The 18,348-nt window shown below is 43.4% G+C and overlaps 1 protein-coding gene across 1 annotated transcript; it reads left to right on the forward strand.

The window, feature by feature from the left end:
* The first annotated feature begins 1,464 nt into the window (after positions 1-1,464).
* Positions 1,465-15,856, forward strand: LOC124545664 (arylsulfatase B-like). The gene is made up of 8 exons (XM_047124611.1): positions 1,465-1,566; positions 3,789-3,948; positions 5,821-6,044; positions 9,071-9,320; positions 9,540-9,688; positions 11,568-11,703; positions 13,782-13,940; positions 15,378-15,856. The coding sequence occupies exons 1-8, from the start codon at positions 1,465-1,467 to the stop codon at positions 15,854-15,856; spliced, it is 1,659 nt and encodes a 552-aa protein (XP_046980567.1).
* The last annotated feature ends 2,492 nt before the right edge of the window (positions 15,857-18,348 follow it).

Genomic DNA, 18,348 nt, shown 5'->3' on the forward strand with positions numbered 1-18,348 from the left:
GCAGCCTTGTGGTGCAAAAGAAATGCTTTTAGTTTAGTAAGACTTTTTAATTTCTGTTTGCCTTTTACATCGATATTCTGAAGTTTTACTGACGTCGATATCAACCGACGTGATTTGGCAGTAGTTACACGATATGTGTATGTTATCATTCTAAAACTAATACCTCCGAACATTTTATGTGAAAATTCTTAAGGGATTTTAAATAAAACAAAACTTATTCACATTGTACATATTTATTCTTCATGTCTACATGTTTGCAGCCGCTAGAGGCGTCTGAATTGTAGTGTGTAAAATGGCGGTGTGTAACGTAACTATGTCGGTGCGTGAGAAACGGCGTGCTGTAATCGAGATTCGAATTCGAAGAGTTCGTTCACACGTGGAGGACGCTCCCCTTCAGTATGACAATCCCAGACCATACAACGCTGCGACATCCGCAACAGTTCGATGCCATGGATTCATTGTCAACAGTTATCCTCCATATAGTCACAACTTGGCTCAATCCGATTTTAATGTTTCCAAAGCTTAAAGAACATCTGCTAGGACTTCAAGTTGACAGCCATGCAGCGACGTAAGCAGGAGTGAGGTTATGACTTCGCCAATAAAGCCAAACGTTCTACAGTGATGACCTTGGAAGTGGTCTCTCGTTAGGAGAAATTTGTTCGTCATGAGGTTGACTATTTTTCGGAATAAATGTGTACATATGAACAATAAAGATGTATAATGTTAATAAAGTTTGTCTCATTTAAAATGCTATGATAGTTTTCACACAAAAAATTCGGAGGCTTTACTTCTCAATTCGGTTTCATAATTGGAACACTTTTCAGACTGTCGGCCCTGTTATCTAAGTTTAATATATTTTCTCATTTCATTTTGAAATGGCAACATTCACTTTATGTGTGCTGCAGTTTTTTTCTGAAATTACAAAACATTTTCCAGTAATTTAGGTTTCTAAAATGTGAAAAACTGTTCTAAGATACAACATGGCCATGCAGCTATGGACAAACATTGTATTGAAATTTAACAGTGCTGCAATTTACAAAATCTTATCAGTACTATAATTGTCCATGCTTTAAATAACTACTCTACTAAATGCCAATACTCAATAAGTGAAATCAAATTAAGAAGATGTGTTATCAAAAACTACTTACAATTTAAAATCTTTTTTAAGTGGAAGCTGATGGCAGCTAACAGAAATTTCCATTTCAAGACAGGGAAAATTGGTAACACATTAGAGAAGAATGAATGTGTTGCCGAGAGCTAATAGTAATAATTACTTACTCAGGGGCTGCAGTGCTGCACATTGCAAATTACCTTCCTAGCTGAATGTTGTAAGTTGGTCGCACGGCTCTGAAAGACTTACAAATGAATTTCATTAGTATGACAACCAAGTGTACATTTCCAGTAGAACAAGGCATTGTACTGACACCTGCTCTGTCTGACTGTCGGCAGAGACATCTGGGGAGGATGCGACTGCTGCTGGTGGTGGCTAGTGTGTGGCTGGTGGCCACCGTGGGGCAGGCAGGGGCCAAGCCGCCCAACATCGTCTTCATCGTCGCCGACGACATGGTGAGTCGCCGTCCTGTCCTGCCGTCAACTGGACAAATAGTATTATACATCCCTGTTTCTTAGGATTTCATGAGGGAGCATCTGACAGATACGTCAGTTACAGGGCTTGAACTGCTGACGTCAATTTTTTGCAGAATTACGAGACACCAGATGGCACGTTATGACTTTTTGAAGATATAAAGTCTCTAACTTTATTGCTTCTCATTATAGTAGGAGTTCTAAGTTTGTAAGAGATAAATGTAACTCCAATGCATCTTTATATCATTTGGAACCATGACTTCATTTCATGGGAGCCATGATTTCACCATCAACATGTTCAGAATTTACAGTTCATTATGGATTCTCCAGCTGATGGTTGGTCTAATTGGCTCTTCCAGGAATCTTCCCTGCATGATTGACAAACCCTATGGTATTACAAAGGACAGAATCAATTAAAACTAGTGTTTCGAAGTGACTGATATCTACTACTCAGTCGTACCTTCTCTACAGTCCGAGTAACGAGGTTGGGACCGTACTGGGATCTGTGTCAGGGGTCAAGTCTTATCATAAGCGAAATGGAATCCACAAGAAAAATCTTAAATTTTTTACTTGTAATAGGTAGCAATACCTTCCAGATACTTCTCTATATCGTCACCGCTCCGACTGAGACATTTGTTGTAGCATTGTACAAACTCTTCAATACTATCGTCATAGAAGGCAGCCGCCAATTCTCTAAGCTAGTCTACAGCTCGTTGTCTGGGCCAAAATGTTATCGTCTTAGACAGAGGTTCATACGAACAGAGACAAAAATCAGCGGGAGCCAAGTCTAGGCTTATGGTGGATGATGGAAACCATCGAAAACGCTTTAGGAGCGTCCTCATTGCCTATGCAGTATGTGGGCGAGACTTGTCACGAACAAGAAAATGCACGACAATTAGGTCGTGTGAACTGTACGAAATCAGGCGAAAACTGTTACAGGTGTTCATACTTGGCTGGAGACATTATTGTTCTAGGCGTATTTACGTGCTCACTGTGCGTTCAGACGTGACGCAATCGACGGACATACTGGAGACACTGTCCAACACAGCTATTCAAAGCTTCATCGGATTTTTCACTGTGGTTTCCATTTCGCAACCGATCAGACCTTGCTTTGCGAATAGCCCTCACGTTTTTCAGTTGACTCATCTGGTTGAGCTATAATATGCCGCAGACTTAGACACAGACTCGTACGTTACAGTTCAGAAATTAAAAATTACTTGCAAGTGCAATGATAAGAGACAACTGTAATTAGAAAGGTTATAGAGAAGAGAGGTAACACAACGATCTACCCAGTGATCTGAACACAGAACAGTCCCAATCAAGTGCAAAAGAATACCAGAAGTGATATAAAAACCTGAATGACTTCCTAAGGTCCGCTTTTTTTGAGAAGGGTTAGAAGAAAATTGATGGCTGAAATGGAACGGCAAAGTAAATCAGGCATGTAATACATATTCGAGTTATAGGGAAAAGAGTAGGAAAACAGAAAAGTAATAAGCAACACAGACGAAAGTAAAATCCTGCTAAAACAACTGTTCATGAATATAATTCAGGAACCCGTCATAACGACCGTGAGTGCGATGTGCTGACAACACGCCTCTCCTATTCCATCCTCAGCTGAGGATGACACGACGGTCGGATGGTCCCGATGGTCCCCTTGTGGCCTGATGACGGAGTGCTTTTTTTATGAATATAATTCAGCAATTAAACACACTCTTCTCATATTTTAAAACTCTAAAGCAAAACGATGCTATGTATGCCGAGGAAATTAATGTCAAAAAATTAAAAGTAAACAGTTGAACAAGTGAGCTAAGAAAAGACTTGCACCTATCGAAAAATAGTTCTTAAAAAGGCTTTTGAAGTAAATGTAACAAATGAAGTTCAGAGAGGGTAGGGAAAGATATCTACCAAAAACTTCTGAAATTGTAGGTGATAGTTTTTCAGTATGTGCGTAGTTATTCATTTCATTTACTGGCAATGGAAGTAGTCAATGGAGATTAGTTCATTTAAACGTGTCACGACTATCATCGGTAATAACAGTATCGATGAGAACCTGTCTTTTTATTTCGCGGTATTTTGCTCAACACTACACTGTTTTCATTCTCTAAACGAAACTTTATTACGTTTGGGGAATAGGCCCAAGCAGCTAGTGAAGACGAGTGGTATTGAGCCGAAGAATGTGTGAGACGTAACAAAACGTGTTGCAGGGCTGGAACGACGTGAGCTTCCACGGCTCGGACCAGGTGCCCACGCCCAACATCGACGCCTTGGCGTACCACGGGGTGATCCTCAACGGCCACTACGTGCAGCCAGTCTGCACGCCGTCCCGGTCGGCCATCATGACCGGGAAGTACCCCGTCCGACTGGGTGAGTCTGACGTCAGCTTGGAAGTAGCACTTCTTCGTCAGCAGGGCTCGTGAGCACAACGTATACATAGAAATCCTTCACCAACTTTTTAGCTTGCTTTGTTCATGGTTTCCTCTGATAATACCTGCACAAGTTTTCGTTCCTCCTTTTTCATTCCAGTTTAGCTCTCAAGCTGTAAGTTACTTCACTTCACGATTGAAGTTGCTTTATGGCTGCGTTAAATCAGTAAGCATACCGGTCTTACAACCGAGTGGTCTTATTTCTACATCTGTCAACACTTTCAAATTCAGGCTTGAAATACAAAAATTTTCTATCTACAATTTTTCAAACAACCTTCTTAGATGACGACGGACGCTGTTCACACAATGTACGGACTGAAAACCAGAAATAAAACATTATAAACTTATCCTTGTAAATTTGCACAGCTGATTGGGAAAGAACATCGCAGGACATTGCCCAAATAAATCAAACGTAAGTTAAAAATGTTGGTATTAAGAGATACGAGGATTGCAACTTTGATAGTGACAAGTATTTATTACAAATTATACAAAGTAGATACGAGTTTCCGATGTGGAAGTCGTGGAATATAGTTAGCAAACGGCTCTGAGGTCATCAGTCCCCTAGAACTTAGAACTACTTAAACCTAACTAACCTAAGGACATCACACACATCAATGCCCGAGGCAGGATTCTAACCTGCGAGTGTAGCGGTCGCGTGGGTCCATACTGAAAGGCCGAATATCCTTAGTAGCACTAGTTGTGTTTATAGTTCGAGTGAAGCGGTCCGTTCCCCGACGAATCTCTGCAATAGTTTTGAAGGGAATACCATGAGTTTCTTCCTTCAGTTTAGGATTCAAGCTGAAGTCACAAGAGCTGTGGGTAGTGTGATAGGTGGTACTGTACTTTCCAGGCCCGTCGACTGAACAAATCAGTCACAACTTGCACCATATGCGCCAGAGCATTGTCCTGCAAAAATGATGGGCTCTTCCTGCGGGAAGTGTCGCCGCTTCTTTCTCTTGGCTGATCAGTTTTCCGACACAGACTGCAACCATCTTAGAGAAAGAAGTGACGGCACTTTGTGCTAAGCCCACTCATCATTTTACAGCATAATGCTTTGACGCATATGGCGCAAGTTGCAATTGATCTGTTAGATCTGCGGTGTGCTGTACCACCACTGTAGTCCCAGGACTTAAGCCCTTGTGACTTCAATTTGATTTCTAAATTGAAGGATGCACTTTATGCCATTCGTTTTACAATTGTTACATAAATTCGTGGGGCAATAGACCGCTCCACTCGAACTATAAACACAACTAGCGCTGCTAAGTATATCCTACTACTTCCATGTCGCTGGCAACGGGTTATACACAATGCTACTCTGAAGGCCAATACAACTTTGAAACATAAATTGTAAACACATAGATCCACTGCTAAAGTTCCAATCCTCGAATTTTCGAGACAAAATCTCTTGTGTAAATATTTTACACTATTGCGTCCAGCAACAGAACTCGTGTTGATCAGAAACGGCTTCCAGACCCTTAACGACCATCTGACTTGGATCACCTGTCATTTCTCACAGCATTGTACTTTGAACTAGACCCTTGGAGATATCTGTCGCCATTCTTGACCACTGAGAACTGGTTTCCAATCTTTAATACCTCTGCTTCAGTGGGAAGCAAAATTGAAGGCTACCTCCTTCTTTCGATCTCGCCAGTAACTGACGACGATATTTGCCCATTGAAACCCGTTTTCCTACATCAGTGAAGCCCCACTAACTTTGCTGACCAAATATTTTCCCGTTCCCATGAGTTGCTCCACACATGTGCCCTCTACGTGTGTGAGCGCTGTGACTAATGGATCCCCCGTGTTGTTGCAGGCATGCAGGGCCACGTGATCCTGGGGGACGAGGTGCACGCGCTGCCCGAGGGCAAGATCCTGCCGCAGTACCTCAAGGACCTGGGCTACGTCACCAGGGCCATCGGCAAGTGGCACCTGGGCCACTACTCCAAGGTCTACACGCCCACCTACCGCGGGTTCGACTCCCACCTCGGCTACTGGAACGCCGGCGTCGGCTACTATGACTACATATTTGCAGACCAGGTAACCAGTCGGCTTCTTTTCTGCGTTTCAGTTCATCTCACAAATTCCTTCGGACCTGCAGAGGGGGTCGGTGGCCACTGTAAAAGCATTAAATTATAGTAATAAATGTCTTGGTGACTAATTATTAAACTCTATAATCAGATTCAGTTTTGGAGTCATTATATGATTCAACGATTACAACAATGACATGTAGTACTGACTATGCGTGTTTACATCGTTGCTATATTCCTTGAATTTAATGATGACTGCAATATCAAAAGAAGTCATCAGTATAAAGAGACTAACATGTGACCAAGAGATTGATCTCTATGGCTTAATCATCTCATAAAGTCTCAGGAACTTTTACTTGCAGCTTTATTAAGAACGGCTTCACTCTTGTAAATTTTTAATTAGTCCCTTGATACAGTTTCCCAAGTGGCTACATATGAGATGAACATAAACGCACAGCTGTTGCCTGTCTCACAATTTTCAGAGTGGTTGTCAACACCACATGTTCATTTGGTGTTCCCAATCTATGTCTTATGAAAACATAGTCATCTTTTAAAATAAAACAAGTATATATTGGCGTCAACCTATTGGGTGCCCAGTTAAATGTTTCAGCAAAAATATCTCTGGAACAACTATAGACATTGAAAACCGACTTATTCTAAAACGTTAACTAATATTATTGTCAACGAAAACTTATGTTTATTTAATGGACGTTCCATACTGTTTCTTATAGAATCAATAACATAAAAAATCACAAAAAGAATGGCTTTTGTTGCAGCGCAATACGTGAATTACATCCTGAGAAATTCCAAAGGGAAATTGATGTTTGAAATGAACAAAACTCACCGCTGTTGGACATTCCGAGATGCAAGCGTGAACTCCACATTGCTCGTAATCGCGATGTGATGGACGTACTACGAGTCAACAAACGCTGTACATATTGCTATTTACACTGCTTATTAAATGGACTGGAAACAATATAGAGGTCCCATCACCCACGATGAAAAATAAAGACAGGGTTTGTTGGTTCATACTTTATTTATCGCTACTGCAATACTAGAATGTTGCATCGTAGAACGTCATGATTACGACCAACGTGGGGTTCACGCTTGCATCTCGGGATGTGCAATAGCCTCGCGTTTCGTTTATTTCAAACATAATCTTCGTTTTGCAGTTTCTCGTTATGTAATTGACGTATTACGTTGCAATCAAGACCATTCTTTTTATGATTTTTCAAATTATCGATTGCGTAAGAAACGACATGGGGCACCCCTTTTTAAAAAAGACGTAAGTTTACCTTGAAGATAATAGCTGCTTACGTTTTAGAATGTCTCACACTATTTACTTTCGTGAGCCCCTTGCCTTACACTCATGATCGTGAAAGTTTGTTTTCAGTGTCTATAGCTGTTCCAGAGGTATTTGCGGTGACACGTTTAAAAGGACCAACCTGCATATCACAAACATATGGGGCATTTCATCAATCACCGTGTAGAAATATCTGTGCTTCAAACCCTGTCATGAGACAACATTTACAGCGGAGCCTGCCAGCAGTGTAGAAAACATGTCGTTCACGTCCTTATCTGATACAGCATGTATCTGTATCAAGATCATTCCCAGAAAACCTGTACCCCACTGCAACGTTATGTACCGCGGAAACTACTGTATGGAGCATAGTGGAAACAATGTCGTACAAACATTAACAAGTTCCTGTTCTCTCCCATTAACACATGATTTGAGGGAAAAGTAACTGTTCATATATCACAGTATTATTGTAGTAACTCTGATGTTACTCTCGTGATCTTTATTCAGGTTACACGACAGTGAACTGAGCCAAATGTTGCTCAACACCTGTTCCCTAAATATACTGATTTGGTAAGCTACTGCATCTTCCTTCAGTTATTCGCATTAAATTCCTTTTGTATATCCCCTACTTAACAATCGTATTAAACTCTAATTATCAGCAGAATCTCTTCTTGAATTATTTTCAGTCGCTGCTGTCGTTATTGTTGTATAAGGCCTTTAAAAAATGGCACAATGCTCTAGAGTTAGTCGCACTGACATATTATGTATGCTTTTATTTTTATAGATGCACTGCAATTTCCCAGAAAGAAGTCGATGTTTTCATCTGACCTCTCCACTACTCATCTGACGCATTGATACCATTCCGCATAGCTTTGTAATACTACTTTAGATAGGTAGGAGATATGACAGTCTGCAGTAACTTACCACCAGCCTTGTAACAGAATATTCACTTCAGAGGAAAAAGATGTCTTCCTGATTGCCCTGACGAACCATTCTTTACTCTACAACGACCGTCAATGCATCTGATCATGCATTTCCGGTATATATGTGCCACGTTTGTCTGAAAAGGGTCGAATATCTCCACAAAGTAGCAGACTGTAAGTTCCACGCTCCACACATCGTCTTGGAATGACACACCTTACCTATCTTAAATGAATGAGCAACTACGGTGCCACTGTATGAACTGAACATACAAAATGTTCCGTGGATTTTGTGGTAACTCACATAGGTGTTCAGAAGATTTGGTGATTATCGTTTATGGGCACGTACTGATCAAAAAAATGGAAATGATCTTCTGGCTCATTGGCCGGGAGGCCCCTTACGGGGTAGGTCCGGCCGCCTTGGTGCAGGTCTTGTTACATTCGACGCCACATTGGGCGACCTGCGCGCCGGATGCGGATGAAATGATGATGATGACAACACAACACCCAGTCCGTGAGCGGAGAAAATCCCCGACCCAGCCGGGAATCGAACCCGGATCCGTAGGGGGACAATCCGTCACACTGACTACTCAGCTATCGGGACGGACGGGCACGTTCTAATGTAGTGCTTCTTTAGATGATGAAAAATGAGCATTAGAATGTCGAATTTCGCATTACAGTAAATAAGATTGTTAATTTTCAGTGTGTGGTCTCTTGACCAGAGACTGTCCTTTTTAAGTAGTGTACGGGGTGTAATGAGAGCTAGAGCTTTTGCTATGGAAAATCATGTAACGGCTATTACGTTTTCCCCGGCAGGGTGCCCACGGGTACGACCTGCGCGAGAACCTGACGACGGCGTGGCAGTACAACGGCAAGTACGCGACGGACGTGTTCACCGAGGAGGCGGAGCGGCTGATCCGGGACCACGACACGGAGCGGCCGCTGTTCCTCTACTTGGCGCACCTCGCCTGCCACCCCGGGGACCACTCGCAGCTCATCAACGCCCCGCAGGACCTCATCAACAGCTTCTCCTACATCTCGCACCCCGACCGCCGCATACTCGCAGGTGAGCCGTTTCGCAGCGCTGGTTACACTCTCTTACTGCTTTCCGTCCTATGAACACCTTCACCACCAGTGAGGTGATGCTGGGATGGAACATTTAGTGTCCAAAATGGCACTTCAGCGTGTTGTTCATAGCTTATGGTATTAATATGACTCAGATATTGTTATACACCAAGGTCTGTAAATTATGGTATAATAAGTGGGAATGTTCTTATGTTGATAGCGGTGATGGCGAAGATGGACGAGTCGGTGGGGCGTGTGGTGGCAGCCCTGCACGAGCGCGACATGCTCAACAACTCCATCATAGTGTTCGTCGCCGACAACGGGGCGGGCAGCGACGTCAACTGGGGGTCCAACTTCCCGTTCAGAGGCGTGAGTCGACTTCTCCTACAATATCGTACAGTCTGGAGTCGATAATGATTTGCTTCATTTTCAGAAGTCGTTAGCCAGTTCCACATTTTCTACTAGTAAATAATGTTGTGAGGACAAATAAGCCGGCTGCTTTGGCCGATCGGTTCTAGGCGTTCCAGTCCGGAACCGCGCTGCTGCTACGGTCGCAGGTTCGAATCCTCGGGCATGGATGTGTGTGATGTCCTTAGGATAGTTAGGTTTAAGTAGTTCTAACTCTAGGGGACTGATGACCTGAGATGGTAAGTCCCATAGTGCTCAGAGCCATTTGAACCCTTTGAGGACAAATAAACACCTGATCAAAAATGTGAAAGCATGGACAGTAACTTAAAACTAATGATACAGATGCTGTTGTAAACGAATCGTTTTGTGGATGTCGTCGACTGATCTTTAAAACTGTCAGCAGACGATTCTGTACAGAGAGTCTGATTCAAATGGCTCTGAGCACTATGTGACTTAACATCTGAGGTCATCAGTCCCCTAAGAACTATTTAAACCGAACTAACCTAAGGACATCACACAGATCCATGCCCGAGGCAGGTTTCGAACCTGCGGCTGTAGCGGTTGCGCGGTTCCAGACTGAAGTGCCTAGAACCGCTCGGCCACACCTGTCGCCATAGAGATTCTGTATTGGGGTATGTACTAGAGGGAGATTTTCATTTACTTAACCTGTTAGTACGAATACAATAATGGAGGAATAATGGGGGAAGACAAGTCTTGTTGACTGGAGAAGTTTTAACGCTACGGAGTTTAACTGCAGTTTGAAGCTACTATCTCACAGTTTCTGTTATAAAACATACGTAGTAGTTGGTCTTATAGTTGAGACAAGGAGCACAAAACTCATGCAACGGGCGCATAAACTTCCTGCTATTCTTTTCTTCCTGATGATGATTCTTCCGGAAATACAAAGACTACTTTTTTTTTCAAGGTCCGATTTGTCGCGAAATAAAAACCGCAACAAAATAAAAAATGCTTTATTTGAAACATTTAGCTACACCTTCCACTACTTCTCTACGTAGTCGCCGCTCCGACTTCGATAAGGCGCGCAGGGTAGCCGTGCGGTCTTAGGCGTCTTGTCACGGTTAGCGCGGCCCCCTCCGTCGGAGGTTCGAGTCCTCCCTCGGGCATGGGTGTGTGTGTGTTGGCCGTAGCGTAAGTTAATTTAAGTTAGATTAAGTAGTGAGTAAGCCTAGGGACCGATGACCTCAGCAGTTTGGTCCCTTACTCCTTACCATAAATTTCCAAATTCCCGACTTAGATATTTGTCATGACGTTGTAGCAACTGGTCAGTACCCTCGTCCCAGAAGGCAGCCGCCCGTGCTTTCCACCAGATCTCTACAGGTAGTTTCTACACCAAAAAGTCGTCCCTACAGCCAGCGCTTCATGTGAGAAAAAAGATGAAAGCCAAGACCGGGATTTACGGTGGGTGATCAAACACCTTGCATCGAAAATGCTGCAGGAGCTTCTTTGTTCCAGATCAAGTGTGCTGCCAGGCATTGTCATGAAGGGCAACTCCTGATGACAACATTCCTGTTGTGCTGGTGTACCTCATATATTTCACCTCGTAACATGCGATGGCTTTCACAGTACTAATATAGATTTGTATACAGCTATAGATGTGTAGCATAGAAGTGTTACAGGAGATGCTCAGGTTCCAGTTATATCTACACAGCTCCACAATTGCCACAACAGGGTCAAAAAATTTACGTATCAATTGTCTCGCCAATGTGTTGTGCCTCGAAAAATTGAAGCTAATCCTTTAAACAATGTAAATCATTCACAATATGTAACATGATATATGTTGTGTGAAGTGATGTAACGTGTTGCGCTGCTTTGTTTGCAGATAAAAAACAGCCTGTGGGAGGGTGCTGTGCACGGCGTGGCTGCTGTGTGGAGCCCCCTGCTGCAGAACACGTCCAGGGTGGACCACGAGCTGATGCATATATCGGACTGGCTGCCCACGCTGTACGCCGCAGCAGGTACGTCCAGGGGAGAGGGGTGGTGGGAAGAGGGGGCAGGGTGCTCATTTGGTAGCCAGGGAAACAGTCAAAGGCAGTGCCCTCATCAGTAGCACTCACATCTAATGCCAGTCATTCCACACAAACACTATGTCCTGAAATACATGTAACACAACTGCACTGCCTGACAAAAAAGAGTGAAGTACCAAGAAGACATGATCTGTTGTGAATGTACGTTTCTACAGCCACACGCCATCAGCAGATATCACTGATTAGAAATTCAGTTCTCTGCGACAGTTAAAACATTCAGCAGAGTGCATTAGCATTTTGTGCCATCAGGTGTGGTAAGGTATGTGGTAAGGTATATGAGGGACATGAACAGTGTCTGACGTTGAACGATCACTGCGAAACACATGGAGCTTCATCAGCACTGACAAGAGTTAGAGACAGGCCTCATTTTGCATCTCTATTTGACCGACTGATCAAATTTTGCAGTAACCAAACAGTGGCCCAACGTTGGAATGCATTGGAATGTGAGGGCCAGAATACTCGTTGCCAAGTAGCAGTCGACTGTGTCTGACCACCACAAGGTTGAAAGGGGGGAGGGGGGATAGCTGTATTGTGCACCAAGCTCATCAAAACCATTTAACATCTGTAACTACCATCTGATAACAAGTTATGGACACTGTACAACACACTGTGTCTTACTGCACCATTCATTTGAGCCATATTAGGAAATTACCATGCGATGCATGCCCTGCTGTTAACAGCACAATACAGAGTGCTTAAATATGGAGTGGTGCGATGACTAGGAAGCATGGACTGCTAGTGAATAGCTTTGAATTATGCACAGTAAGGAATAGCGGACCTGCACTACCCTCGATGACCATCGTTGGTGAGTATAGCGGCGAGCTAGGTAGGGGCCACATTCTTCCAATGTTTTGGAGGGGTACAGCTGTTGTACTTCTGGAGTCAAGGTGTGGGGACTTTTGGGTACGAATTCAGTAGCAGCTGGTAGTCATTGAGTGTGCAACAGTATGTCATGGACATTCTGCCTCCTTATATGTTACCTCTTATGCGACAGTATCGTAGTGTTACTTTTCAGCAAGACAATGCTCATCCAAATACAGAATTTGTCTGTTTAGTGATGTTGAGGTATTCACGTGGCCGGCAAGATCCCCAGATCTGGCACCAATAGAACCTGTACTGTGCCAGTGCAGACGTCAACTCCTAACCAGTGCCAGTGTTCAGGATATCAGGAATCGTTATTAGAGTTGTGGGACATCTTGCCTCATGAGTGGATACAACAGCTCCATAACAGGGTTCCCAACTGCATACAGACCGACCAGTGACGGAGGGCGAGGCGGGGGGAGGGGTGGGGATTGTGCATCATCACACATACAAGTGGGCTGATATACCAAGTTATTTGTGTATTTGATTCGTTTTTGTAATCGCTGAAATAACATCACATATCCTCTCAGCCCAAGAAGTTTTGGTTTGTTTCCTCCTCCCCATCTTGGTGTGCATCATCTTTACTGTCACGTCATTTAGTTGGCACAGCTGTGCATTGCGATTAAATTATGGGTTATGGGTCATATTCCACATCTCTTTAGAAAATGGTCCTATTTTACTTTACTTTACTTTCCGTCAAAGAGTGTAGCAGTTCAGTTTCGCAGTAGGCTTAATTTTCTTCAGAAACATAGCACTGTGACGATTGCATTTAATTTCTAATAAATATTTAACATTACAGTTACTTCTCACTCACACTGTTCCACTGCACGTAAGTATAAACTAATCCTTTCACAATATATCTATTGCAGCGTTATTCTGCAGAGCACAAGTACCTACTTCGCGTTCATTTTGAAAAGACTAACTCCGTGCACCTTCCCTGTGACCAACACCTGCTTATCGTCCTGGGGCAATAAAATGGATATTTTGGAGCACATTCATTACTCTCCTGTACAAAGAATTTTTATTATCATTTTTGCAACTAGAAACAAAAGTCCTTCATTTCAGGACATGATGTATTATAGCAAACAGTCTATTGTGTATTAAAGGTGATAATTCGTTAAACGTAATTTTTCTTAATGTTTATGCAGGAGGTAATGCATCCGACCTGCCAGACGACCTGGACGGCGTGAACATGTGGCCGCGGCTGGTCTCTGGAGAGCCCAGCCAGCGCACGGAGATACTCCTCAACTACGACGAGGTGGCCGAGAACGGCGCAGTCCGCGTCGGCGACTGGAAGCTGGTCAAAGGTCAGTAGCAGCCATATCCGGTCTGGCGTTGTCTGGAACCTATCAAATACATCAGACGCTCTGCTACTGGGTCAGTCCACGTCACACAACAGTTGCAGTTTTGGAATGGCACAGCGAACAGTGCACAATTAAGTGATATGTGATAGACTTTGTGTCGGCGATGAGCATAGAGTTCATCTGTAGAGGGTGTAACGAGTATAGCTGCAGATAGCTTTATATGTCGTACATTAAATGTGTTGGACTGTGCGGCTGATCCCGGCGGAGGTTCAAGTCATCAATCCGGCATGAGTGCGTGCGTTGGCCCTTAAGATAATTTAGGTTAAGTAGTGTGTAAGCTCACGGACTGATGACCTTAGCAGTTAAGTCCCATAAGATCTCACACACATTTGAACATTAAATGTGTAAACACTTCAGTGTATTGGTTGTTTTTTCTCTATATGTAACAGGCTTCCCACAAACACCTCACATAATTTACCACCTGATGTTTTCTGCATAGTTGTAACTGCATCATTAAGCGGACTACAGCTGTCGTTATAGACTTACCATTTTGTGTCCACACGTTCACGCTTCAATACCTGACTTGATGTCCAGGGGAAAATTAGCATTAATGGATTACTCTTGCCACATGTTCTAGCAGGTAAATTCCACCACTAAAAAATATGACTTATAATAGCTATAATTGTTAGTGTGCAAATGATGTACATCCTGATATAATGCTGTTCAGTACAGCATCCTCAGTCACCAGTATCTGCGCTTATGCCCATTACATCCTGTATAAGTCTGATGCGTGTTGTAAGTTTAATCCTGTATTAATATTCAGTGAAATCGTACCTAGTAGATCGAAAAAAGTTTTCTAAATATTTGCTGCCTTAAGGCAAATCATTGCTAATGGGAAAGTTGGTGAGATATTTAGGTGGAAGGATTCCGCCAGGTAGTTATATGATGATAAAATTTTGTGGCCAGACTTTGGCCATGAAGGATAGAGAAGCATATAAACCAAAAAAAACTGAGTATCGACAGGGCGCAGTAAGAATTAATAATGGATACTCGATTGTTGAAGAGCAGGGGTACATTTCTTACTTAGTTGCCACTGGCATTGTGGTATGAAAACCAGTGTCGACGGTACTAAAGAAGGAAAGTGTGCAATATAGAAAGTGGTTACTCATATGGTGTTCGCACATCGTGTAGTGGTTTCCGTGAGATGTGTACAACACCAGCTGGAAACCCTAACAAGTGATCAAAGAAGGGTAGCTACACAAATCTAAATTATTTAATGGACACTGCGCCATCTCATGCGGCGAGAAAAAAAGTAGCAGGTGTGAGAGGAATGAGAGAGTATGAAGAAGTAGTAGTTTTTATGAAGTTGAGCCATTTACTGTGAATTTAATGTTGTAAGTTGTTTGAATCGAAACGGTAAGCGGTGTGCTGGTGCGGCAGGTGTGCAGAACAACGACTACTACGCCGGGGCGAGCGGCGCTGAGGACCCGCTGTTCACGCCAGCCTACGACCCAGAGGAGGTGCTGGCCAGCCCAGTGGGGCAGGCGCTCTCCAGCGTGGTCGGGGCGTCCCCGGAGGCGGAGGAAGTGCTGCGGCTGCGCGCTGAGGCGACCGTGTCCTGCCCGGAGCGGCCCGCCCACGGACTGTGCAACATCACGAGCAGCAGCGGCTGGTGCGTCTTCAACATCAGGCAGGACCCATGCGAGGCGGGCGACGGCGCTCCCGCCGACATGCCGGAGGGCCTGGTGGACACTCTGCTGGAGCGGCTGGAGACGCTGTCGCAGCCGCTGATGCCGCAGCCGGGGGCCAACGTCACGCAGACCGACCTGGCCGACCCCAAGCGCTGGAACAACACCTGGGTGCCCTGGGTCGACTGCATCGCCGACAACGCAGACCCCATGTGCAATGTCATCACGTAGTGGCCGCTCTCTCTTTCAACACTTACTTTGCCTCAATAGTGTGATGTAGCTATGTAAAGAGCAATAAATGGCTGTCACATATCGGACTTCTTGAATTTTCCTCAACATTATGTGTACCTTAAGATCAAGTCCACTACAATACCTACGACAATTGCCCCTTTCGTGATATGTGTACACTGGCTCACCTAATCAGTTAGCAATGAAAGGGTGTTACTTGTCGTATTTACTGAGATGACTGTCAGCTATGGTCCTGAAGAGGAACCAGATGTAGCTCCTAGTGTAAATGGTGTAGCTAATATTCTGGCATTTACAAGCAACTGTGGAAAGTGAGGATGAACTCCTCGTTTCATAACAGCATTGAAAAGGGACGTTTGGATAAAAAAGAATAAATGGATCTAACTAGATGCAACGAAAAATCATGAAAATTACTCAGACAACCAACCTTATTACACGCTACAACGCTGTGAACTAGATAGTTTACCATCTGCTCATGAAGAGGAAAGTCAAACACAAAGGCAAAGTACCTGAAATAGATCATGAGTGTCAGGAGGAGTCCAATGCTCTCACTAGCCCCCTCCAGATGTCAGAACGAACAAGGCTATCAAGGAAAACAAATCTGCTAATGTCTCCAGAGTAGATGCCTTCCCTTTGGAACAAATTAAAACACTTCACTCACTATCAGGTTATAACATGACAGTTCGGGTACATTCCATTACAAGAAAGCTGCCTCTTACTATTCCATAATTTCAACGACTCATATTTCAGTGACTTGTAGCTTAAGAAAGCGGATACTGACAGCTTCGACTCAGAGCAGTTACTGTTAGCCGAATACCAACAGTACGGTTTATTACTTAAAACTTATAATACGTGCAGTTTAGCAATATTCTGAATACCATCGCATCACATTGAACGTTTCATAGGGACACTCTAAAGTGAAGAAATGCGACGTGGATAATTATATTAAAAGTGAATTAGGATATTAATCCGAACAGTGCTGCCAGGTGCACCGTCTAAGCTCCACTCGACTCGACCATAAGCTGACTTTCTCCAATACCCTGCCATACTAAGCGCTCCCGCCCAACAACAAACATCACATAATAATTACCTTGGAATACCACCTAGGAAAAATCTGAGTTAGTAAAATATATGCTCTGCAATAAAGTAGGTCGACAAATTTACGATGGAATGCTACACATAATGACAAATATTTTGACTTGTGACGATATAGGATCCTGACATCTCCCCAGATCAAAAATAAATAAATTTCGCCTGAAAATTTATGGGGACATGAAGTTTCAGTATGTAACTGAAAACTTAAGAACGACCCCAGCAGACACGAGACACAGAACAGAACAAGTATACGTATTGTTAAATTAATAAGCATATGGATTATTTACAATCAGTACTTGTCACAACGTGAAAATGTATCTTTAAAGTTGAATTATATGTGGCGCTATCAAAAGTTCTTTATACTGTGATCAAAAAAGTTTGGCAAAGAAAGACAAAAAAGAAAACATTCAACAGTAGGCGTCCCTGACGAACAACAGTAGTAATTAAACACAAAAGAAATTACAGACATTGGCTGCATGTGGCCACTGATGTAAACCAACGGGATAAATTGAAAATCTATGCAAGATCTCCTTCTTACTTGGCAGATGCTCTGACCAGTGTAGTCAGAGCGTCTGCCTAGTGAGAAGGAGATCTGGATTTGCATCACAGTCCGGCACAAATTTTCATCTTTCCCCATTCATTTACATCAATAGCCACCTGCAGCCAATGTCCGTCACTACTTTGAATTTGATTCATAGTGTCTGCTGGATCAAAACTGTCTCTGTTCTTTCGGGTACGTCCAAAAGAACAGTCACCACATATACAGTATTAATTATGGTAATGACACCATTAAATGCCTGGTGGTTATAATTAAAATTTCCCTATTTAACACGTTATAACACGGAAACTAATTACCATACGAGTACCCGAGTACCAAACTTAGTAGCGTTTGTGTCCAGAATATGTGGTGCATGTTTTCCATGGTTCACAGCACCATCGTCCAGTTCCAACTACGGCAATCAGGTGCCGCGATCAGCCATCGTGATTCATAGTCTCACACACCTGATCAGCCGCAGTGCACTTGACATGTAAAAATGAGCTTGGACAAAAGGAGAGGAGCATTATTGGTGAAGCTCTATTATCAAAACAACAGTAATGCTGCAGCTGCACTTCGAGAATATCGCCGGCTGAAAGGATTACCGAAGGGTTCTCTTTCTCCACCTGCTTTTCGGATGAAATTCGAATCGACTGAAGAACTGGGCGTCGCTCCAGGAAGAGGCCGACCAACACTTGCACCGTAAGTGGTTGATAAAATCGCTGTTACTATAGCAAACACCACTGCGCGCAAAGCTGTGTCATGACAGTTGATCATCCCGTGGTCCACTGTACGGAAGGTGCTTCGAACCATTCTCAAATAGTAGCCGTATAAGATCCATATGGTA

This window comes from Schistocerca americana, chromosome 8, assembly GCF_021461395.2.
Source record: "Schistocerca americana isolate TAMUIC-IGC-003095 chromosome 8, iqSchAmer2.1, whole genome shotgun sequence".
NCBI lineage: Eukaryota > Metazoa > Arthropoda > Insecta > Orthoptera > Acrididae > Schistocerca > Schistocerca americana.